The sequence below is a fragment of the Bos indicus x Bos taurus genome, chromosome 23, assembly GCF_003369695.1.
Source record: "Bos indicus x Bos taurus breed Angus x Brahman F1 hybrid chromosome 23, Bos_hybrid_MaternalHap_v2.0, whole genome shotgun sequence".
Taxonomy (NCBI): Eukaryota; Metazoa; Chordata; class Mammalia; order Artiodactyla; family Bovidae; genus Bos; species Bos indicus x Bos taurus.
Window position 1 is genome coordinate 29051739 of NC_040098.1, and position 24326 is coordinate 29076064.

General features: G+C 55.2%; 1 protein-coding gene across 10 annotated transcripts; it reads right to left on the reverse strand.

Moving 5' to 3' along the window:
- Window positions 1–6518: 6518 nt before the first annotated feature.
- Window positions 6519–24195, reverse strand: DDR1 (discoidin domain receptor tyrosine kinase 1). 10 transcript variants are annotated; one of them, XM_027524023.1, is made up of 20 exons: window positions 24046–24195; window positions 21551–21652; window positions 20583–20784; window positions 17703–17829; window positions 17510–17612; window positions 17069–17297; window positions 15583–15730; window positions 15210–15318; window positions 14526–14712; window positions 14068–14314; window positions 13081–13176; window positions 12808–12959; window positions 11842–12007; window positions 10964–11074; window positions 9675–9919; window positions 9389–9516; window positions 9004–9219; window positions 8321–8555; window positions 7625–7774; window positions 6584–7512 (listed from the first exon to the last, which is right to left on the reverse strand). In XM_027524023.1, exons 4-20 carry the CDS (start codon window positions 17785–17787, stop codon window positions 7372–7374), a joined length of 2748 nt encoding a protein of 915 aa, XP_027379824.1. In that variant the 5' UTR covers window positions 17788–17829; window positions 20583–20784; window positions 21551–21652; window positions 24046–24195; the 3' UTR covers window positions 6584–7371. The 10 variants fall into 10 exon arrangements, with proteins under 10 accessions (XP_027379820.1, XP_027379824.1, XP_027379823.1 ...); XM_027524022.1 differs by lacking the exon at window positions 24046–24195 and adding an exon at window positions 22329–22520; XM_027524024.1 differs by lacking the exon at window positions 24046–24195 and adding an exon at window positions 22226–22247.
- Between the last annotated feature and the right edge of the window lie 131 nt (window positions 24196–24326).

Genomic DNA, 24326 nt, shown 5'->3' on the forward strand with positions numbered 1-24326 from the left:
GCAGGAAACTGGGTTCCTTGAGCTCAGTTGCTTCCCATAAAATTGGAATAATGCACTTTCCAGAGCATTTTCTCGAATTAGGAGTTAATTCAATCCATTGCGCCTTCCTCAGTACCTAAAGTGAAGTCGCTCAGTCGTGTCTGACTCTTTGCAACCCCATGGACTGGGGCCTGTCAAGCCCCACCATCCATGGGATTTTTCCAGTCAAGAATGTTTCCTTCTCCAGGGGATTTTTCCGACCCAGGGATCGAACCAGGGTCTCCCGCACTGAAGGCAAACTCTACCGTCTGAGCCACCAGGGAAGCCCAAGTCCTCCACAAATGTTCTCATATCCTTCATGCTTCCACCCACCTCCCCAGTTCAGTTCAGTCGCTCAGTCGTATCCGACTCTTTGCAACCCCATGGACTGCAGCCAGGCCTCCCTGTCAGTCACCAACTCCTGAAGCTTACTCAAACTCTTGTCCATTGAGTTGGTGATGCCATCCAGCCATCTCATCCTCTGTGATCCCCTTCTCCGGCCTTCAATCTTTCCCAGCATCAGGGTCTTTTCCAATGAGTCAGTTCTTCACATCAGGTGGCCAAAGTATTGGTTTCAGCACTTCCTGTTTAATTTGAATATCCTAATAAATGCAGTTTTTAAAAGAAAAATTGTTTAGCCTGATTTGATTTATGAAACTATTATGGGGTGAGGGAACTTCTTCAGTAAAAGCCAGAGCTACACGTTCCCCCAAATTCCTGAAAGGCAAGTTTTATTGGGAAGATCCCCTGGAGAAGGGAATGGCTATCAAGTCCAGTATTCTGGCCTGGAGAATTCCATGAACTGTATAGTCAATGGGGTCGGAAAGAGTTGGACACCATTAAATGACTTTCACTTTCACTTTCAAGTTTTGTTATTCCCACTTTGCAGACTAGAAAATGGAAACTCATTGACATTAAGAAATTTGTGATTGTAATCAGATAGCTACAAAGTGCTGGAACTGGGATTTGAAGTACATTTGCAAGTGACCAGGAATCAAAATGGTAAGACTAAGCCTTTGTTACACTTTGTAGCCAGCCCATGCATGTTTTGTTGGTCTGTTTCTTGAGCAATGTTTAAAATCCTCAAAGAGTGACACAAGACTGGCAAAGCTGCTTTATGACAGACGTTAAATAAGGTTAAAGGACAAATTATAATCTTTATTTTTGGGGGCTCCAAAATCACTGCAGATGGTGACTGCAGCCATGAAATTAAAAGACGATTACTCCTTGGAAGGAAAGTTATGACCAACCTAGACAGCATATTAAAAAACAGAGACATTACTTTGCCAACAAAGGTCCATCTAGTCAAGGCTATGGTTTTTCCAGGAGTCATATATGGATGTGAGAGTTGGACTATAAAGAAGGCTGAGCACCGAAGAATTGATGCTTTTGAACTGTGGTGTTGGATAAGACTCTTGAGAGTCCCTTGGACTGCAAGGAGATCCAACCAGTCCATCCTAAAGGAGATCAGTCCTGGGTGATCATTGGAAGGACTGATGTTGAAGCTGAAACTCCAATACTTTGGCCATCTGATATGAAGAGCTGACTCATTTGAAAAGACCCTGATGCTGGGAAAGATTGAAGACAGGAGGAGAAGGGGACGACAGAGAATGAGATGGTTGGATGGCATCACCGAGTCAATGGACGTGAATTTGGGTAAACTCTGGGAGTTGGTGATGGACAGGGAGGCCTGGTGTGCTGCAGTTCATGGGGTCGCAAAGAGTCGGACACGACTGAGCGACTGAACTGAACTGAACTGAATTGGTAATCTGGGAAAAAATGGTTGATAAAATAGCCAAAATACAAAGAGCACTTATCTCTCAAAAGCAGTAAGAAAAAGAAACAATATAATAGAAATACTAAGAAATAACAGATGGTAAATGCAATAAACACAAGTGCCTTGTAACCAAATGAAGAAACTCTCAAAAGTGATTCTTTGTGACCCCATGGACTATACAGTCCATGGAATTCTCCAGGCCAGAATACTGGAGTGGGTAGCCTTTCCCTTCTGCAGGGGATCTTCCCAACCCAAGGATCAAACCCAGGTCTCCCGCATTGCAGGCAGATTCTTTACCAGGTGAGCCACCAGGGAAGTCCAAGAAACTCTCACCTTCACTCTTAATTGAAAGTGAAAGTGAAGTCACTCAGTCTTGTCCGACTCTTTGCAACCGTATGGACTGTAGCCCCCAGGCTCCTCCGTCCATGGGATTTTCCAGGCAAGAATACTGGAGTGGGTTGCCATTTCCTTCTCCAGGGGATCTTCCCAACTCAGGGATCAAATTCAGGTCTCCCTCCTTGCAGGCAGACTCTTTACTGTCTGAGCCACAAGGGAATTCACTGTTAATTAAGGAAAAGTCAATTAAATAAATAATGTCCAGTTAGCAATGATAGTAATAATGACAACCTCACTGTTGGTTCAGTATACATGAGCACTTGACCATATTCATAATACTTTTGTGGAAAGTTGACATAGGCATACCCTTCTAAGGGTAATTTGGCAGTATATACCAATGGTTTTAATGATTATCCTTTGACCTAGCAACTCCCCGTTAGGAAGGTAGCACACTGAAATTCTCCGACATGTGTAGAGAGATATACATGCAAAGATGTTTACTAAACTGTGTTTGTTGTTGTAGCCTAAAAACATTGGAAACAGCCCAAATGTTTATCACTGGGAACTGGTTAGATAAAATGTGGGTAGTTGAAATATAGAATACCAGGCAACACTTGCAGAGGAGGTCACTGTGTCCTGGCCTGAACTGTGGACCACCTATAATGGCAGAGAGAAAAGTAGATTACAAAGTGGCACACCTACTCCAGTGTGCATTTACGTGTGTGTAAAACTGAAATAGGCCGTATACTTCATTTTAATCAGAACAAGCAAGGGGAGCTGGGTGGACTGGATCATGGTTCCCTACATTACATGTAGGGAAAACTAAGTCTGCACTGTCCAGAACAGGAGCTGCTAGTCACCTGTGGCTCTTTAAATTAACTAAAATAAAATTTTTAATTCAGTTTCTCAGTCACATTAGCAGCATTTCAAATAATAGCTGCATGTAGCTAGCAGCTACCTATTAGATGGTGCAGTTGTAGACCTTGATCACAGAGTTCTCTTGGAGAGTCCTGCTTTAAGGGATGCAAGGGGTCCGATGTCCAGCTGAGCACAGTCTGAGTTCCTAGAACCGGTCTTCAGGAGGAAAATCAGCCTGGGCTCCTTGGAGCTGCGATTATGGAAAGAGCTCCCTGACTAGGGCTATCCACTCTGTGTATGAAAACTTCCTATGATGGGTAATGGAGAGCTCATGTCTTTTCCCCCTCAGGTGACCCGGAGAGAAGGAACAGAGACAGGAGCTGACAGGCTGTTCGCCATCAGTTTTTCTGTTTCCCAGCTGTGCTACCTTGGGCATATTGCTAACCTAACAGAGGTTTTTCTTCTCTGCGAAATGGCAATAACTACTTCCTATGTTGAATTAACTAAGATATAAAACTCCAGAAAAACATCTACTTCTGCTTCATTGACTATGCTAATGCCTTTGTGTGGATCATAACAAATTGTGGAAAATTCTTAAAGAGATGGGAATACCAGACCACCTGACCTGCCTCCTAAGAAACCTGTACATAGGTCAAGAAGCAAGAGTTAGAACTGGCTGTGGAACAATGAACTGGTTCCAAATTGGGGAAGGAGTACATCAAGGCTGTATATTGTCACCCTGCTTATTTAACTTATATGCAGAGTACATCATTTGAAATGCTGGGCTGGATGGAGCACAAGCTAGAATCAAGACTGCCGGGAGAAATACCAATAACCTCAGATATGCAGATAATACAACCCTTATGGCAGAAAGTGAAGAGGAACTAAAGAGCCTCTTGATGAAAGTGAAAGAGGAAAGTGAAAAGGCTGGCTCAAAACTCAACATATAAAAAGTGAAGATCATGGCATCTGGTCCATTATTTCATGGCAAATAGATGGGGAAACAATAGAAACAGTGACAGATTTTATTTTCTTGGGCTCCAAAATCACTGCAGATGGTGACTGCAGCCATAAAATTAAAAAATGCTTGCTCCTTGCAAGAAAAGCTATAACCAACCTAGATAGCATATTAAAAAGCAGAGACATTGCTTTGCCAACAAAGGTTCATCTAGTCAAAGCTATGGTTTTTCCAGTAGTCATGTATGGATATGAGAGTTGGACCATAAAGAAGGCTGAGTGTCGAAGAATTGATGCTTTTGAACTGTGGTGTTGGAGAAGACTCTTGAGAGTCCCTTGGACTGCAAGGATATCAAATCAGTCAATCCTAAAGGAGATTAGTCCTGAATATTCATTGGAAGGACTGATGTTGAAGCTGAAACTCCAATACTTTGGCCACCTGATGTGAAGAGCCAACTTACCAGAAAAGACCCTTATGCTGGGAAAGATTGAAGGCAGAAGAAGGGGACGACAGAGGATGAGATGGTTGGATGGCATCACTACTCAATGGACATGAATTTGAGCAAACTCTGGGAAATAGTGAAGGACAAAGAAGTCTGACGTGCTGCAGTCCACGAGGTGGCAAAGAGTTGGACACAACTGAGCAATTGAACAACAGCCTGGCACATAGAGGGTGCTCAGTAAGTAGCATTGTCATTATTTTCTAAAAAATAACTAAAAACATGTAAATTCATACCTGTAGTGCTACAAAGGAGTCATGTGCTCTGAGACCATCAAGCGGGGATTTGACCTGGTTGGGCAAGTCAGGGAAGGTTACTGAAGGACAAGCAGGAGTTAACAAGGCAAAAACACCAGGGAAGTATGTTCCAGGTGGAGGAACAGCAAGCTGCAAATGCCATGTGGCAGGAAGGACTGTGTCCATTGGAGGGACTGAAAGAAGGCCAGTAGTGCACAAAGTAGGGGTAGGGGAGCAAACTTGCCCAAAATTTTGTTCTATTTTGAGGTCCATGGGGAGCCATTAAAGGGTTTGGAATAAAGGAGTGGGTTTAGATTTGCATGCCTAAAGATCACACTGGCTTAAACAAACCAGAGAGGAACAGAAACAGATCCTGGGAGATTACTGCAGTGGTCCAGGCAAGACGGAGGTAGCATGTGTCCCGATGGGGATGGAAACAGAAATGATATATTTAAGGGGAATTGGGGAAGCAAAGGCAACAGAGCTTCTTGGTAGACTGGACTTGGGAGATGAGAGTAGGGGAAAAGGGGTGTAAGGATGATCCCCAGGTTTTGGTCTTGTGCAGCTCTCAGAAAACCACAGACAAGCAGCAGGTTTGAACCTGCTGAGACTTAAATTCAAATGAACCCAAGGTGATTGCATAGGTGTAGAGCTTAAGACTTACAAGGTCAGAGGTTTGGGAGTTCTTCATTCTGTCAGTACTTATCTTAAATTGTGGGTCATAGTGATCTGACCTGTGTAGTTTCCAGCAGGTCTCAGATCTGTGACCTGGAACCCCAAGGGCCTATTAATACAACCTAAATTATCTTTATTGTCACTCCATTATCCAGTTAACTCATTTTGTGAATGTCATCAACTGAGACCCAGTGTCTTTATTTCACATGAACTGCCATCAAGATGGGTCTGCCTTTTACAATATTTACAGTGAATATTTTGTTTTCATTCCAACCAAATTTGAACTCTTTGTTAAACATTTTCCTGGTGGCTGTGACTCATTCTTCCAGGCCTCTGAGATCATTTATGCTCTTGGTTTGGCTCTCAAATAGTTCACACCTGTTGGGTTATTTGCACACTTGATCAGTCTAATCCAGGGATTCTCTACTTGTGGCTTCCAGACCCAGGGATCTAAGATGTGGGAGGGTTTCCTAGAATCTCGGCAAGAAAAAAATTACACCTCTATTTTTATTATCCTCTAACTGAAACTTAGCATTTCCTCCAAGTATGACTGAGCAAAAGCCCCAGTATATTAGCAGTACCTGTGACTTGTCACTGATAGACACCATGGCTATTTTCCTTTCCCACTACAGCTGTAGAAATCTCAGAATATCATTTATGCTCATTACTTTTTTGAAAATGTCAGTAATTATTATACCTGCTGCTAGGTCTTCTTCTTAAGTATTTTTTAAAGCAGCACACATTACTGTATCTTTTATTAACATTTTGGTCAACTTTCAATTGCTTTCCTGTTTTATATACATGTAGTCATAATTGTATATGTGTATATATATTACATATATGTATGTACATATATATGTAATGTTTTTTAAACAGGTTTTAAAACATAATTCTGAGGAAGAATCAGTAGACCTCTCCAGACTGCCAAAGGGGTCCATGGGTCAGCCTCCCTCTAGGCTTCCTGCAGACCTCCATATTCATTCCCTTAGGTCCCACAGGCAAGGGTCTGGCTTTTGAAGAAACAGAACACTCTGCTGGGCAAAACACGTTAGGAAATGGAATGGGGAGAAGAAGGAAAAAAGGGGGGAAGGAAGAAAGGAAATGGGTTGTGGGGGAGTGGGAGGCAAATTTTGACAAAACCCCAAGAAGCCCACTCGCAGCTGTGGAAAACTCAACCTTTATTATTACCTGCCTAGTGCAGGGGATTAAAATAGCATTGAGCTAGATCCATATATTAGTGTAAAAATCTGTGTCTCTCCCCCCCCAAAATGTACAAACCCCAAGTGATTATAGAAAAACCAATGTGGCAGCTACGATAGAGATGTCCAACCCCAGGGCCACAGGCCGTTGCTCTCTGTTTCCCCGCTAATCCCAATACTTATTCCACAGAAACATACAGGCTTGGAGAAGTTCTAGCTACAACACGGCAGGTGGGAGGTGGGGAGGCAGAAGGGTGGGGGTGGGGATCACCCCCAAGTCCAGTGTTTCAGAGGATGGAGGAGGGAAAGGCCAAAGCTGAGGGCAATTCCAGGAGGAGATACAAGGGAACCCCCTTCTCCCTTTCTTGTCCTCCTCACTTCCCAAATTCTCAGCCAGTGGGGTCCAGTGTGTGACGGAAAGAGAGAGGCTGGGGGCAGCAGCCTTCTCTCCAGGTACCAGTGTTGTCCAGTGGGGCCCAGGTGCGCCAGTGGGCCAGGTCCAGTGTCTGCCCTATATCTTCTCCCAGCCTCCCCAAGGGATGGCTCAAGGAGGTCAGAGAGGATCCCATCCACAGGGCCAGCTGGGTGGGCGGCAGGGGCTTCTAGGAGAGGAGCAGGAAGGAGGCATGAGAGCGTGTCCGGGGAAGGGAGGGCATCAGCTCCCTGGCAGGCCCAGCCCACCTTCAGCCACACTGCCTCTCAGAGGTGAAGGGAGGTCAGGAGGGAGAATGGAGTGGGGGTGCCGTAAGCTCCTCTTGTTTAGTGCCACTAGCCTCCCCTGAATCCCCCGGATGGGGGCGGCTGGGTGTTGTGAGTCACACTGTGTTGACCGCATCTTCTGCCAGGAACCGATGCAACTGGGAAAAGGGTGGTCGCTGCTCAGGCTCCCGGCTCCAGCACCGGAGCATCAGCTCATACAGGCTCAGCGGGCAGGCCGGGGGCCGGGACAGGTACACCTGCATTGTGGCAGCATGGATGAAAGGCAGGCAAATGGTCTTTAGTCCCTAAGATGACAGGCTCTGGCCCTTCTGGCCCCTCGGACCCATCTTCCCTCCCCTCTGCTCTCACCTGCCGGCCCTGGTCCCGGAAGAACTCCCCTGCATTCTCGATGACTTGCTCATCAGTGAGCTGTCCAAAGGGCTGGGCCCTGCAGAGCATCAGCACCTCCCATAAGGTGACCCCAAAGGCCCACACGTCACTGGCGGTTGTGAACTTCCCCTGGTGTGTGGTAAGGCAACAGAGGCAGAGAAAGCCATCAGATGACAGAGACCCTCCTCCTCTCCCCACTGGGACCCTGTCCACTCAGCATCACCACCCACCCCACTCACTCCCCCGCCGCCGACACTCCACCCTCCTTAGCTGGCCCTCTTTCCCACAAAGCCCACTCCTCTCCTCTGGCTCTGCCTTCCTTCTGCTGCTCTAGTCCTCGCCTCACCTCTTCCCGTTTCTATCCATCTTTCTTTCCATTTTCTGGTCCTGATTCCCAATCTGTCTCTAGCTTCTTTATCTTCCTTTCTCTCTGCTACCCTGACTCCATCACTCATACTCGATCTTGGCTCCTGGACTGCTCCCCATCACACCATAACTCCCTCTTCCTCAAGTCCCTTGAGACCTTGTAGAACATTAGCCCAAACTTTCACTTTAGTGATGAGGAAGACTGCAGTCCAGGGAAGGCAGGTGACTGAATGAGATCCCAGGGCTCCGAGTGGCAGTCAGTGCTGCCCCAGCCTCCCCTCCCTGCACACCTCTGTAAGGGCCTCTCACCATAAGGATGCACTCCCAGGCCATCCACCGGATGGGCAGCACCGCCCGGCCCTGCACGCGGTAATAGTCCCCAGCGTAGAGGTTCCGGCTCATGCCAAAGTCGGCGATTTTGATGGTGAAATTTTCCCCAACCAGGCAGTTCCTCGTGGCCAAGTCCCGATGCACAAAGTTGAGTGTGGCCAGATAGCGCATGCCCGAGGCGATCTGGGCCGCCACGTGCAGCAGCATCGGGTAGCTGGGTACGGGAGCCGACAACAGAGGGTCATGGGGCAGCCCTAGACCCGTGCCCACCTCACAGATTGCTGGGAGATGAAGGAGAGCCCGCTTCCCAGGACTGGGTTCTCCCTCCTCCTGGGGCAGAGATGGAAAGTCCAGGTGGAGGCCCACTCAACCTTTCTCTACGCTCATCTGACCCCAAAGAGATACCATGTTTATTATGCTCCCGTCTACACTCAGGGGCAGAGAGAGAGTGAGGGAGAGAGAGCACAGGGCAGTTCCTGACCTGCACCACCCTCACTGTCGTCATCTCCGGCCTTCCTGCCCCTCGAGTTCCAGATGAACACGGCCACGTGTGTCTCATCCCAGGCCCCCTCCTGGAACCTTGCCTGTCTGCCCACCCCGTGCTTCCCCTTTCCCTCTAAGCTGGGGCGAGGGGAGCAGGTGAGACCCCCTTGTGTGTGTACCTGATGGTGGGCCCCTGGGCCGCCTCCCCATCCCCGGGCCCCTCCGTCGCCTTGTCCTCTAGCTGGTGGGCACTGAGGAACTGGTTGAGGTCGCCGTTCTCCATGTAATCGGTTATCATGCAGAGCGGGTCGTCCTGCACACACACACCCAGCAGCCGGATGATGTTTGGGTCCTTCAGCCTCGACATGATCTTCACCTCCTTCAGGAAGTCATTCCTGGAGAAGCAGGGAGAAGGTGGCAGGTCACCGAGGGGCTGCCCTGCAGTTTCTAATCTAGCACCCCTGCACCCCTGCTCACTAGCCCCTAGCCACTCTCCCCACTCTTCCACGTTTCTCTCAATCACTTCTCACTCTTCACCTTCCAGACGCCATCCCTGGTCCTCACCTGGCATTCTTGGTGGCATCTGACCGTAGGATCTTGACTGCTACCAACAAAGGGTGTCCCTTGCGCACACTGAGGGGGAAGTCAAGACTGACTAGATCCTGAGGGCTCTCTACCTCACACAGGTGCACCTAGAGGAAGAAGGCGATTTGCTAGGAGCCTCGAGGTTCACCAAGGTGACAGGGCCAACTGGAACAACACAGCCACGGAGGACAGGCTGCTGGCCAAGGGGAGGCCTGGCTGTGGCGTGCAGCCCCACTACCGACGGCTGGAAAGGAATCCTACTTACCTCCCCAAACTGGCCCTCACCAAGCTTCTCCTTGAAGCGGAGCCTCGACCGAGGGAAATCCACTCTGGGGGGCCCATCCCCAGCCGCCCCTGGGGGCAGCGCGGGCACAGCATAGGTGTTGCCCCCGGTGACGCCCTGCAGGGTGACAATGTCAGCCTCGGCATAATGGGGGACGCTGTTCTGGGGAGGTGGGGGCAGAAGCGGGGCACCTGGCTTCTCAGGCTCCATATAGTCCCCACTGCAGGCTGGAGGGGTGAGGGAAAGAAGACAGAAAGAGGCATCAAGAACAGCCCCTGAGAGCCAAGGTTCTCCACATCCCCCGCCGCCCAGAGGCCCCATCCCCTGCCTCTCAGGTGGGCGAGAGATGGGGCCTACCCTCCACCTCCTGGTATTCCACCCAGCAGCCTCAAAACAGAGGAGGTGCTGGCATGGGATAAGAGCTGCTAGAGAGCTTTCAAGGCAGTGGAAATGGATAAGCAAAGAAGGTCATGAACTCATGTTCTCTAGGGATCCTAGCACAGTCCAGGACCATGAAAAAGTCTTGGCTGAAAGTGGAATTCCTCTACCCACCACTAGAAGGATGGTCCCAGCCATCTGGTGACTCTCCAGTTTCCAAACCCTTGTCCCACTCACCACCGGCCACTGCCATTCACGTTGCTGGGCTACCCCCTGCTTTCATCCTTTCATCCTCTCTGCCATGGTTACCCAAACCCTCCCTGGCCCAACACACCAAGCTCAGAGACAAGGAGAGACAGGGGCACATGGAGGGAGAAAACAGTGCCTCCCAGCCCGCACAACATGGAATCTACAGACAGGAGAGGAGGCAGAGCTGTCCCCGCTTAGCCCTGGGGAAGGGGCGACAAGAAGGCAACACAGGGGAGAGGAGGAGCAGACGGAAGGGCGGGGGCGGGAGCAGAGAGAGGACACATTGGGGAGAGGGCCTCCTTGCGGCTCTAGAGAGGGGAGTGTGAAGGGGGGCTTACAGAGAGCCTGGAGCCACCGCAGCATCCTCCTCTCTGGCTCTGGGAGCTCAAGAGATGGGCGCAACAGGAGGAGGGGAACCAAGCTGAGAACCAGGGAGCTTTCTACTCCTCAGCTCAAGGGAACGGCCTTAAAAAGGACCAAGCAGCAGCAGAACAGCACTATGGGCATAAAAGCTTCTTCCTTGGGAGCTCAGGAGAGCAGAAGAGGCCACAGTCGGGAGAGGAGGGAGAGCAAGGTCTGAGGACTTTCCCTGCCCCAGTAGAGGTACCAGGAGCCTGGCAGAGCCTAGGGGTGGAGGGGCTTACCCTGGGTGTTGGTGGGTTTGGCCCAGGCGGGTGTGGGGGGGCCCGGGCCTCGAGGGGGGCGGGCGTAAGTGGCCAGAAGGAGACGGTAGGCCGGATTGGAGAGCAGCAACGCTGTCGGGAGAAGGAGGGGGGGAAACACGGGGAAGGGGTGAGACTCAAGGCTAGACAGAGGGCGGGCGGGGGGAGACAAGGGGAAGGGATGAGACTCAAGGCTAGACAGACAGGGAGACACAGAACAGGGCAAGACTAGGGTTGATGAGACCGAATGTACTGAGAGAGACTGTGTAAAACAAGGATCTGGAGGGTGCTGGATAACTGGACGGATAGGTGATGGATGGATGAATAGATGATGAATGGACGGGTAGATGGATGGATGAATGTATGTGGATGGATGGAGAGTGAGTGCATGGATAGATGATGAAAGAACAAACAGATGATGAATGGCTAATGAATGGATGATGGATGGACAAATGGATGCATGAGTATATATGGATCGATGGACAAACAGATGGAAAAATGACAGAATGGATATATAAATACAGATAGATGGACAGAATGAACATGGTGAGTCTAGGAGAGGAGAGGAGCCAGGAAGACACAATGAAAAGACACAACAGAGAAGAGAGTGGGGTGTGTGGGAGACACAGTAACAGGATGAGAGCGCTAGGAACTGTGGGAAATTCCGAAGGGAAATTATACGCTAGGGACATGAGTAACGTAGAGGGCTGGGACCAGGGACACAGAAATAAAAAAATGAGTTGAAACTGGGAAAGACAGTTTGGTAAAGGAAAAGAAAGGAACGGTAAAGGAGAGAGGAAAGGACACACTAGGAAGACAGGCAGAGGATGGAGGTGGGACTGGAAAAAGGCAGGTCTTACCCGAGCTGTTGGGGACACTGGGAGCAGAGTGGGGTGGATTCCCACGAGGCCGTGGCTCCTGATAAGGGGGTGGCTCTCGGGGGCCTGGGCGGTTGTTGATGAGGATGGTATCCCCGGGGACAGAGAGATGAACCGTCAGCTCCTCTTCTAATACCCTACGCTCGGCCTTGTCGTGGGGAACAGGAAACATTAAGCGCAGCTACTGCTCAGCTGTTTGTTAAATGCTCTACACGTGTGCCCTCCTTCAGGCCTCACTACAGGCCTGTATTGTGTCTACTATTACTCCATCTCACCGGCAAAGAAACAGGCTTCGGTGCATTTAAGTCCCACAATGTGGTTCCAACCCAAATCCTACCAGTTCATAACTATCAACTTTAACGCGTTATCACCACCACTGGACTCTCGCCCAGAAGATGTGGGCAGGGGTGGTGGTGTGCCCCACTTCTTCCAGTCGCCCCTCTAGCTCCACTCGCCACCTTTTCCCACTGGGCTTCTGCCCCAAGAGGTTGATGTGTGGGCCACATCAGCGGGCTGGGTCTGGGTTGGCCAGAGAGGGTCCCCAGCAGGAGTCTGGAGAACAGGCAGGAAGTGAGATCAGGGAGTTTAGCCTCCCAGCCTCACCCCAAGGGATGGACCCAGGTGAGCCGCCTCCCGGCACCCATGTCCATTGCCTGACTCAGGCGCCCTGTCCACACTCCTCCTAGATTCCTCCTGGGTTCCCGTCACTGCCTCTTCCTCTCACCCACAGGCCCAGGGATGAGGGCAGCACTGCGGTGAGCAGGCCCTAGGAACTGCACTGCTTCTGATTTACATACCCCCTGCCCAAGTCTCTTGATGTGGGCTTCTTACTAAGCCTCTCTCTAATTATTCTCATTCGACTGCGCTCTGTGGTCCCTGCTGGACCCCAAACTAACACGGGAGCCCCACTCTCTGCCCCCACATCCCACCCGTCCCCCCATCGCCCACCTTGCTGAGGAGCCGGCGCCAGTGCAGCCGCCATAGCATGAGGGCAATGATGAGCAGCAGCAGCAGGATGATGGCCACCAGGCAGCCAATGAGGATGGCGGTCGGGCTCCCCTCGGCCTTGGCCACAGGCTGCTGGCCCCTGGGCTCCAGCTCTGGCGGGGGGAGCACAAGGGTCAGGACCATGGGAGACCCCCCACCCATGCTGCGGGGGCCCCAGGGACGACTGGTGGCACAGGACCCACACGCCTTTAAGGGGGTCCGAGGGCGGCTCACCCAAGCTGCTGAAGTTTGTGGGAGGGGGGCCGGGTGGCCACCAGGGGGCTGGTGGGAAGGTGCCCCCCAAAGCCAGGGAGGAGTCATTCACAACATCTAGGGAGAAGGGAGAAAAAAGAGGGAGTCAGATAAGGGGGCAACCAAAGGGAGGCACACATGCACGAGAGCCAGGAATGATCTGCTGTTTGGTTAGAAGCAGGAGCAGGGCTTCCCTGGTGGCTCAGCAGTAAAGAATCTACCTGCAATGCAGGAGACCAGGGTTTGATCCCTGGGTCAGGAAGATCCACTGGAGAAGGGAATGGCAACCCACTCCAGTATTCTTGCCTAGGAAATCCCATGGACAGAGGAGCCTGGTGGGCTGCAGTCCACGGGGTCTCAAAAGAGACACGACTGAACAACTAAACAACAGGCAGCGGGGCTGATACTCAGTGTATGCAGCAACCCACTGGGAAGGGTGGTAGAATAGGATCCTGGAGGGTTGTGGCTGTGGTAGGTGTTAACCTTTTAGTTGCTGGATTGTGGGGAGAAGCTGGACTCAGGGGGAGCCCAGGGTGGGGCTCAGGAGGCTCAGAGAAGAGGCTACTTCTCAAACAGCACAGAATATTTCAATATTTTAACAACCACAGTCATACTGCTCACGATCAGTCAAGAGTGAGGAGCTCATAAAGGAAAGACTGAGATAGGCAGGGAGAAATGGGGAAGAGGGGTTCAAATTAGTTAGGGCCCCCTGCTGGGTTCAATCCCTTGGTTGGGAAGATCCCCTAGAGAAGAAGATGGCAACCCACTCCAGTGTTCTTGCCTGGAGAATCCCATGGACAGAGGAGCCTGGTGGGCTACAGTCCAAGGGGTCGCAAGGAGTCAGACTCGACTGGGTGACTAAGCACAGCCCTGCTTGGAAAGGCTCATTGCTGCCAAGAATGACTATTTGGGGTCACTACGGGTTAGCAATCCCAGGGGCCTGGAACTGGGCAGAGACCAGGGGCTTACCGGAAATGAAGGAGATTTCGCTGAAGAGTAGCCAGGGCCCCGCAAAGAGAAAGCGGCATTGCAGGAAGCGGCCCATGCGGCCGCCCAGGGGCACTGACACAGTCCGGGCTCTGGGGTCCCCCAGGCTGCCCCCCAGAGCATGGCGCACGGGCTCCCCCTCCCAGGCCATGGCCGGGCCCCTCTTGAAGCGACACTCCACCCCACCAGGCAGGCGGGCTCCCAGCGTGTGCATGTTGTTGCAGTGGACCTGGGGGAAGGGGAGGAGGGACACAAGGTCAAGGCCAGGAGAGCCCAAGCGAGCACCCCGGGGCACCCAGCCTGGTCTCAGAGCCCTTCCTGGGAGCTGGCCACGCCCACCTGCATGGCCTGGAAGGCCCTCAGGCAAGGAGAGCCCAAGCGGGCACCCCAGGGAACCCAGCGTGGTCTCAGAGCCCTTCCTGGGAGCTGGCCGCACCCACCTGCATGGCCTGGAAGGCCCTCAGCCGCTCAAACTCAAACTCCATCTCCACGTAGCCACTGGGGAAGCTGTGGTTGCTCCAGCCCACATAGTCGTAGCCCGGCCAGACCCGTAGCTCCTGGCTCTTCCTAAAGTCATCCAGCCCCACCACACCATCTGCCAGTTGGCCCAGCCCTCCGTACTGCAGCCTGGCAAGCAGGGGGCCGAGGAAGAAGAGGTTGGAAGAGAAGAAAGTGTCACCTGTCTGCGTGCTCTACAGCCCTGCTTCCCAGTGATCTGGCCAGCCTGGCCCAGCAACCCCCTCACCCTCGCCCCAGCCTCACACAGCTCTCTCTTCTCCACACCCGGGGAGGAGGGTGGGGTGGAGCACCTTGCAGTCACATGTTACACAAAGGCTCCGCCTCTAAGGGACATCGCTCAACCCACAATGTGTGTATTTACTGTGACGATTTACAATGGAGCTAAGTGTCTTCGCCTTTTCCTAATTCGCACCAAGTATCACATGAGCTAGTGGTCACCCTGCTACCCCTCAATCCTGGTCCTGTCCCTGGAGGCCCCACCCAAGCCATGCCTCTCTGCAGTTCTGCCCTCTCCCTGCCCAGACAGCTAACCACACCCCTGCCCCACCCACCCCATCCACCCTCCCACCCCAGGCTCCGTGTCCTGCGGGGCCCGCTTCTTTCACCCGCCAACAGTGTGCGTGGTATATCCATCGTAGGTGGAGTCATTGAGGTGCACGGCCTCAGATAAGTACATCGTCTGCCCCACAGGGGCCGTGTAAGACAGGAGTCCATCTGGGGTGGGGGTAGGAGGGGCGTTAGGGGCACAGAACCTCTAGCCTCCCTCCCCCACCCCGGTGTCAGGCTTGGGTGGGTTTCAGGCCCCTCTCTCAAGTGCTGCCATAGGCCACTGGCATGGCAGAGGCAATGCTTGCCTGTCCCCTCCTCACTCATAGGGACAGCTTCCCAACAGGAGAGAGGATCCTTGACGCCTCGCTCCCCTGTCCCCGCTCCCCCATCCCCAGGACAGGAATGAATTCTTGGGGTCTGAACACTCACCCTTCCAGAGGCAGCCATAGAGCTCCACCCGCAGACACACGCTCATGACCCGGTCTGCCCGGGGATAGAAGCGAACCAGTCGGGCCACCATGGGGGGCCCAAGGTCCTTCAGCACCACTCCCCCAGGATCCTCATTACCTAAGATCACCTGTGGGCCAGGACATGGGATAGATGAGAGAAGAAGGCTCCAGATCAGATCTAACTTCCCAGCCACCAGTGGCTTCCTGGCCCAGCCCATAGTGGTCACAGAGAGACCCACAAAGGGTGGCACCAAGCACCCGGGGCCGTGGAGTACAGCCGGGCCTTCAATAAGTCAAGGGGCTGCAGCAGAGCCCTCTGACACCCCTCCCAGCCTGACCGTCTGTCCTGACCTCCAGCGTCAGCTCTCCCATCCCTTCCTTGCCTGGCTCTGCTCATCCTGTTGTGCCCGGATTCCACCCAGGCCCTCGCAGCTCTGCACCCCTGCTCTGGCTTCCCTCTTCCGTCACCCCAATCCCTCTGTTCACTCAGCAGCCACTGGCTGAGCACTTACTCTGCACCAGCCAGGCACAGCCTCTAGGGGGTGAGCATCCATCCCTCCCCTGTAGAGTCCAAGAGGAGAGGCAGCTCTACAAGCAAGAGGCAGCAGGAGGTGGGGAGTCCAAAAAGGCTCTGAGGAGGTGATATCTTGGGGGAGAACTGAATGGAGGGAGGAAAGCCTGGGCACAGCTGGGGAGAGAGAGCTTTCCAGGCACAGAGACTGGCAAGTGAAGGTATCTTGAGACAGTGGGGTGAGCCCTAGAATGTTCCAGGAACAGCAAGAAAATCAGCATGGCCTGTATGAACAGGGAGAGGACTAAGGGGTGTGGACAAGAGCCAGCCTGGGCTGAGCTTCTGCACCCAGGAGGGAGCTCAGCTTTTGTGCTGGCGGGGAGGAAAGCCAGCAGAGGGAGTGAGCCAGGCATGAGGCATCTGCTTGGCATTTTCTCAGGCACCCTGGATGTAGCCTCCAGGTGGAGATGACTTCAGGAAAGAAAGAAGCAAGGAGAGCCATTTGGAGACTATTGCATTCGTCTAAGCAGGGGATGGTGGGGCCTGGCCTGGGGCAGTAGAGATGGAGGTGCTAAGAAGTGAGCAGATTTCAGGAAATATCATGGAGGCAGAACAGACTTGCTTTGCTGATGCTTTAAAGTAGGAGGTGGAAAGAAAAGAGGAATCAGGGATAGCATCTTAGCTTACAGTGGTACCATTTCCTGAGTTAGAGAATGCTGGAGGCGGAGGAGGTTTGGGGTGGGAATGGGGATCAAGTTCAGCCTGAGAAGTTTATGGTAAGTTTGAGAAGCCTATTACACATCTAGGTGGGAAGTGGTCAGGTTTGCAACACTTGATGGAGCTCAGGGGAGATGCCCAGGCTAGAGAGGGCACACACTGCAGAGTCATTAGTGTACAGCACACAGCTGGGGCACAGAGGGGACCTAGACTTCCAGGGCTATCCCCCCAGCCTCACCTCCTGGCCCCAGCGGTCCCTCCAGTCCATCCAGCGGTGGCCGTCCCGGGAGTAACGCAGTCGGTAGCTGGGAGAGAACTCCTTGCCCAGGCCCCCTGCGTGCCGTCCCTGGGTGCCTACCAGTGCCACCAGGTGCAGCCGCCGCAGGTCCACCTGGAGGTATTCCTCCTCCTTGGGGAACACCGGCCCTGCAGGGCACCAGGCGCCATCTCCGTCGCTGCTTTCAAGCCTGGGAGGGGGCAGGAGGTCACAGGGGATACCTGGCCCTAGGTCTGCCTCTGTCTCCAGTATTTAATCCCCACCCGGACACTTGAAACTGGGCCGGGGGGTTGCCATTGGCATTGGCCCTCTCAGAAGCCTCTTGACTTGGTCAGAGGGCTGGAAGCACAAGCAGCAGCCCCAGGGGTTTCCCTCCGGGACAGCCCCAGGTGTGCCAGGTACCTGCTGTGGCGAGCGGCGGTGGAGTCTGACCAGGAGCTGGAGGCAGAGATGTCACCATCTGGGATGGTCCGGTCCTGCATGCCCAGGGCATAGCGGCACTTGGCTGGGTGAACACAGGCATATGGAGGGTCAAGGCCACCGACTCAGTCTCCCAAGCCCCATCCATCAGGGACCCAACAGCCAGTCTCCTCACCAGGGTCAAAATGTCCCTTCATGTCAGCATCTCCAGTTGCCACCAAGAGCAGCAGCAGTAGAAATGAAAGGGCCCCTGGTCCCATTGCTCCAGATCCCTTGGGCCTATGGGGGCGGGGGCAGCATCTCTGCAAGGGACATAAGGGTGGGGGGAAGGTTAGTGTAAGGGCAATCAGGGAGACTGGCTCACGGCCAACAGCATGGGAGAGACAGAATGGATTGCTCTGGGGATAACTGGAGCAAAATGACCACAACAGTCGCTGTTTAACAGCATCAGCGGTATTTTTAGAATGCTCCCCATGTGCCAGACACAGAGCTAAACGCTGGTTTCCCTCCCCACTTAGGAGACCAGAATTCTCAAACAAGTGGGGGACCCCAGCACTTCCCGATCGCAGTGCCCGCCACAGCCATGCTGGCCCCTGACCCAGCAGCTTCAGCAACACCTGGGTGCTTGGCAAAATGCAGACTCTCAGACCCACACAATCAGAATCTGCATTTTAATGCAATCCCCAGGTGACCTGTGCCTGTTACAGCTCAAGAATCCTGGGTCTTCCTCACTGGGCCCCAGGCAGCTTGCCCCACCCCACCCCTGAAAACCATTTCAACTACAATTCCTTATGAACCCAGGTACCTACCCTCCCCAGCCTCAGTCCCAGGCCCAGAGCCAGACCAAATTATCTTGACCTGTCTTCTTCCCAGCAGAGGTCAGCACTCAGTTCTCCAGGCTGTGGAATTCTTTGGGACTCCTAGTGCCACCCCTCCGACCTTTACCCTCTCTGCCATCAGGTCCCCTCTGCCTGCTCTGCCTTCCTTTCCTAAGATCTTGACATCCTATTCCCCCAGTTCCAGTTTCTGAAGAGGGCTGCCTCAGAAGGAAGAGCCCAGGGCAGAGGGAAAGGCTGAGTTGCCTTGGAGATGAGGGCGGTTCTAAAGACAGGGAAGCCAGGTCACCCCAGGAGGTAGGAGGAGTGGGGGGACACTCCCCCATCCCTTTGTCCTCCTCCAGCTGCTCCCACAATGCTCTAGGGCAGGAATGTAAGAGGCAGCTGAGACCCCCACAGCTCTGCTGCAGCAGCAGCTGAGGGGCTACTGAGTTGTGGGGAGACCCAGCTATCAAAAGAGAGCTGGAACCAGAAGCATCACACCTGGTCCCTTGGGGGTCAGGGAGCCAACACCCAGAGCAGACTGCCGGAGCCCCAGGCAGGCAGCCTGGCGTTCCTGGGTGCTGCTCTCCACCCCCCACCTCCCCAGGGAACAGCGGGGCCCTTGTTCCCCTGAGTAACCTTCATGCCTACCCCAGATGAGTCATCGCAGCCAGACGGAGCAAGCAAGAGGAGCCTGGGGCAGAGATACAAAGACAGGCAGAGGAAAGAAGGCAGGGGGAGACAGGGCGAGAAACACAAAGCAAGAGGTAAACAGAGCAGGCTTCGAAGCGCAGGGCACAGAGCCAAGCGGAGAAATGCACAGAGGCGTCTGGGGCAATCTGTTCTCTGACACCCTGTCACCCCACTTCTCTCCACTGGGTCAGAAGCACCAAGGACAGGCCCAGAAGACCTTTCCCAACCCCATCACAACCAATTACAAGTCAGGGGCTGGAACACTCTGCTGCAAGCCCATCACCCTCTTCTCCCAACCCCCAACCCCGACTCCAGACAACACCCACAGAGCTCTGTACACACACACACACACACACATACACACGTGGTCACTCAAACTTAGAGAGCCAGATGTAAACACTGGGGTTAGATGTAGGGTACACGCACACACATACACAAACCTCTGTCTCACAGACTTCCAGAGAGTCTCATAAATCCATTACATACATAGACATCCCCCCAACCCGGGGCAAATACAGACACTTGTGCACACATCAGCTCCATCCACACCTCTGCATTCTTTCAAGTCCACTTAGTGACTAGCCATCCTCCGACACCTGTGAACCTGACATGATAGACATGTTCCTATGATCAGAGGACAGTGTGAGACACACACACTCGGGTCCCCAGGCACAGGATCCCAAGTGAACTGCAGCCCACCCACTAATACTCAAGGTGACCATAAGGAAGTCAAGAGAGTGGGGAACAGAAGGAAACTTGGGTGGCTGGACTGACGATAAGAAAAGCCATTTCTCTGCTTTCCCATAGGCTCAGCTTTCACCTGTCTCCACTGTACCACTCAATTCTGGGCACACCTATGTGCCAAAAGCAACAGTGAGTCTGGCTGGGGGTGGAGGTGCTGGAAAGGAATGTCCACCAGCAGGGGACCTGTAGGGTGAAGGCTGGAGAGGAGGGAGTAGGGGAGGGACACTGAGGATGGTGCTCACTGGGCAATGACAGTATCTCCTGGCAGAACCAGCTGACCATCCAGCCTGAATGAGCGCCTGTCGCTGGCAGGTTAGGGTGTCAGGCCCCTCTCTCTGCTGGCCTGAGGCCAGGCTGCCCAACTGGGAGCTGGCTGGGTGAGCAGGCTTAACAGTGATTAGATGCCCGCAGAGACTGGCCCAGTGGGAGGACAGGCCCACTTCTCCAGGAAGTTGGGAGATGATGGGGGGCGGGGGGAACATATGAACACCTGTTTTCCTGGGGTGCAGTTCCTTCCAGACTGAGTTAGGGGGTCCTTCCTCAAGACTGGAACACACTTTCTAGGAGGTTAGGGGTCCCCCCACTCCCCCGGCCCCCCGCCCGCATTTTCCGAGCAGTAAGCCAGAGCGCTGGGGAGGCGGGCAGGGACTGACTTAGCAACGCTGGACAACCAAGTCCAGCCCGGGAACGTCCTGCCTCCCGCCCAGGCCCTCATCCTTGGGCCACCGTACGCCCCCGGAGTCCCGGGCCGCCGCCCTCGCCCCTCCACCCCGCTGGGGTCCTCCCGCCGCTCTCCCTACCTCTCATCGCTCTTCGCCGCAGACCCGGGCGTCCGACCCCGAAGCGGGGCCTCCTCGGCGGCGGCGGCGGCGGCGGCGGCGGCGGCGGCGGCGGCGGCGGGGCGCGGGGAGGGGGAGGCGGAGGGAGCCAAGAGCCGGGAGCGCGAGGCGCCGGCGGGGCTCGGGTGTCGGGAGGCGGCTCCCGCGAGCAGCTGTCGGGGGCCTGTTCCGGGGAGAGGAGCCAGGGCTGGGGCGGCTCGAGCCCAGGCGCCGCCTCCCCCTCCCCGCTCCCCCGCTCCGCCGGCTCTCCGCGCGCCCGGGCCGCGGCCCTCCCTTCCCCCGCCCGGGCCGGACCGTCCCCGCCTGCCGCTCCCACGCCCGGCGCCGCCCGCCGGGCCCCGCGCTCCCCTCCACCCCGCCACGCCCACCCGCATTCCCCCGCGCGCCGCGGCCTCCCCCAGGTAACCAGCTCGGCTCGCCCACCCCTCTCCACCCGCCCACGGCCCACCCCCCGGAGCCCCACAAAGGAGGATCGCCGCAGCGAGGGCCAGCTGTGGACCGCTCAGGGCCTCCCTCTCTCCCTGCCCCCACGACGGGACGGCCCCCCGTTCCTCCCACCCACCCCCCTTTTCTGGGCTCAGTTCCTAGAGAGGGAGGTGAAGGGGAGCAGCCCCAGGGCACAGGGAAGGAGCGCGTTCCCACAGGCCCGGCGCTGCGCCGGAGTTTGAATGGGGGAAGGGAGCGGGGCTCACCTGTCCAACCCGGCCTCCTAGACCTACTCTTTTCACATCACCAGGCTCGGCTTCTCTCTGACCGCTCTGAGTCTCCGGTCCTCTACACCCAGCCCAGCCTGAGGGCTGGCTCCTCCTCTCCCAGCCCCTTCCTCGACTTCCACCCTCCAGTTCCCCGCCATAAGCCAGCAAGGCCCTTCCCAGTCTCTCTCAAGGACCTTAGCGTCCAGACTCCGAGGCCCTGGTTCCCCTGGCTACCTGCTCAAAGCCTCGGCGTCCTCCTCAGGGCAGGGCCCCCTCAGGCCCAGGCAGCTCTGACCCTGGTGGGGTCGGAAGGTCTGATCGCTGGCAAGGACAGGCCTGGACGGGTGAGCGGCGGGGGTGAGGAGGAGGACAGAAAGGCAAAGAGAAAATCACACAGTCAAAAAGGAGCGGTATAGAGAAGTTGGGTGCCAAGAGACGAGTAAACAGATCCAGTGTGAGAGAAAGAGCAGAGAGCTGCTGGGTGAGGTGGGCAGGACACAAGAGCTGTGCGGGGAGGTGTTCCACCCCATTCAGGGGCTACCAGGGGCCCACCACCTCTCTCCACACCCCACACCTGCCAATCACCTGCAGGGTAGGGTGGGGCCTCACGCCACTGCAGATCTCTGCCCCATTGCACCTCACAGCAGGTAGATAGAAACTCACCCTACGTGCAGACCCAGACAACAGTCCCAAGAAAGAAACACGACGTCCCGGATAAGTACACAAGGGCACTACCAGGAAGAGATGGGCCCTTGGGAGAGGCGAAGGCACACATGGGCACGTACTGCAACCCCGGGTCAACCCACAAACCTTCGGGAACCCCAACTGCTAAGGGACTCACTAACAAACAGCCCCGTAGAATTGCCTCTCCGTCCCCTCCCACCAAAGCCCCAGGTTTCCCCGGCGTACTTTCCCCCTCCGGAGTCGGCCGCAGGGGAATCTGGGCCCGGAGAGGCAGGGCCGGGGGTGGGGCCCGCCGGGGGTGGGGCCAAGGTTTCCCGGGTAACCTCACCTGGGTGGACTCTCGGCCCCTCCTTCCCGGGGCTGTTGCTCCCGGGAAGCCCCGGGCGGGCAGCCGGGCTGAACTGCCGCCAGATCCCTCAGGGAAGGAGCCACAGCCCTCACACCCCAGTGGGACATTCCACACCCCAGGCGCACGCTGACCCTGGCCAGGTGGCATGGCGGTGCCAGACCGAGGAGTCCACTGCAGAGAGTCAAAGAAACCATAGACTCCTGAAACCCTTGCTCCCTCTTGTCCCCCAGGAGACATTCCTAGTTGGTGATGCCCACCTCATCCCAGCCCAGAGCTAAAGGAGTGGGAGGGATGCGGGACTGGGGCCCAGTGGAGTCAAGTGACAGCGGAGAGGGGGCTGGAGCCGGCTGGAATGCAAGGCTCTGAGCCGAGACTCTCAGGGGCCAGAGAGGGAAGTCCCTGCCATCCAGGCCCCCAGAGTAGTACCCAAGACCGAGTGTATCCACACACCTAGTGTATCCACACAGCCGTCGGTGGTCCCCAGAGCCCGCCCACGTCTCCTGAATCACTCCCAACTCCAGTAGGCCCCCATGTCCTCCTGAGCCCCCAGAGGACCCTCTAACCCTCCTCCCTCCATCCTTCCATTCTGGGCTTCCCTCCCCTTCAAGCCAATGGCCTCCTGCTGCCCAGGAAAGCGGAGGAACAGCTGGGGAAAATGTGAGGAGAAGCACGTAGGAGAGAGCAGCTCTGGCCTGAAGACCACCGGGCCACTACAGGGAAGCCCAGCAGGACCAGTGAGAGACAGGATGGGCCCTCCACACAAGTCGCTGTCCCCTTCCTGGGAGAGGCAGCTGCCTCTGGGACAAGCAGGCTGGGTCAGCAGCTGGGGAGAGCGAGAATCCTCTGGGGGGTGGGAGGCAGGGTGAGGGGGTGGAGAAGGCCCCGGGTGTGAGAGCTTGATGCCAGCAAGTCCACTTGGGAAACTGAGGCCTGAGAGGAGGAGGAAGAGATGATGTAGCACAGGGAGAAAGATGAGACAGAGCTCAGCTGTGGGCAGCCTAGGGGATGGAGAGAGATGAGGCCACAGTGAGAGAACTCTGAGAGCAGGGGATAAACTAGGCTGTGGTAGAGGGGAACTGGGGATCAGAGAGAGGAAAGGGAGAATGAAGACAGAGGGTGCATAGCAGAAGATGGGAAGACCAAGACCGGAATTTGGGGAGAAGGGCTGGGCAAGCGAGAGAACTGGAGCGGAGGCAGGAAAGGGTGAGAGGGATGCTCAGAGAGGAGGACAGAGAAAAGAGGGGGCCTCAAAAGGGGAGCAGATACACCAAGGGGAAAAAAGGCGGCTGGAACCCAGAGATGGGAGAAGAGGAAGATGGAAAGATAGGGATTGAAAGGAAGGGACCTGGGAGAAGAGAAGAGTAAGGGGCTGAAATGGAAAGGGAAAACTAAGGGACAGACCAGGGGCTCAGGGGCCCCAATTCCAAAGGTTGAAGTGAATCTGCCTCTGGGTGTCAGGGCACGAGGGTCCCAGAACTCCCCTTGGAAACAGCCTAGCCCTAGCCCATCTGCCACACCTCGGCCCCAACTCTGTTCTCCATCCTTTCCCTCCTCCCCACCCCGTGGGCTCGGCCGCACTCCCCTCCTCCCACTACACCTCCAGCCTGGACTGCCCGGTCCCTCCCTGAGAAGGGAGGGCCCAGCGCCAGTCCCCACTCCTGCCCTCCCGGTTGGGCTCTGGCTTCCTCCCTCTCACCTCCAGCTCAGGGTTCTCCTGGGTCGCAGTCCCCCCCTGCCTCAGGGCTTTGGGGTTCCGGCTCTGGGGCTGCCAAGGCCGCCTGGCTTTGTCCGCCCATCCGGAGCCCCAGGAGCAGCTGCCCGGGCCAGCTGCGGCAGGCTTCGATGTGACCATGGCAACCCAGCCCGCTCCCCTCGCCGAGCCTCCCGGCCCCCGCAGAGAGGGAGGGAGCAGCCAGGCCGGGGAGAAAGGGAGGGGAGGCCGAGGACTGTGGACCGCAGGGACCACAGACAAAGACC

What these genes read in the sequence shown, in the direction of transcription:
- DDR1 (XM_027524019.1), bottom strand. Translation starts at nt 17,787, where the DNA reads ATGGGACCAGGGGCCCTTTCATTTCTACTGCTGCTGCTCTTGGTGGCA. An exon ending in GATGCCACCAAGAATGCCAG is followed by an intron (nt 9,220 to 9,388) that starts GTGAGGACCAGG and finishes CTGCTTCTCCAG; the next exon opens with GAATGACTTCCTGAAGGAGG. An exon ending in GCCCAGGGGCCCACCATCAG is followed by an intron (nt 8,556 to 9,003) that starts GTACACACACAA and finishes TCCCGTACCCAG; the next exon opens with CTACCCGATGCTGCTGCACG.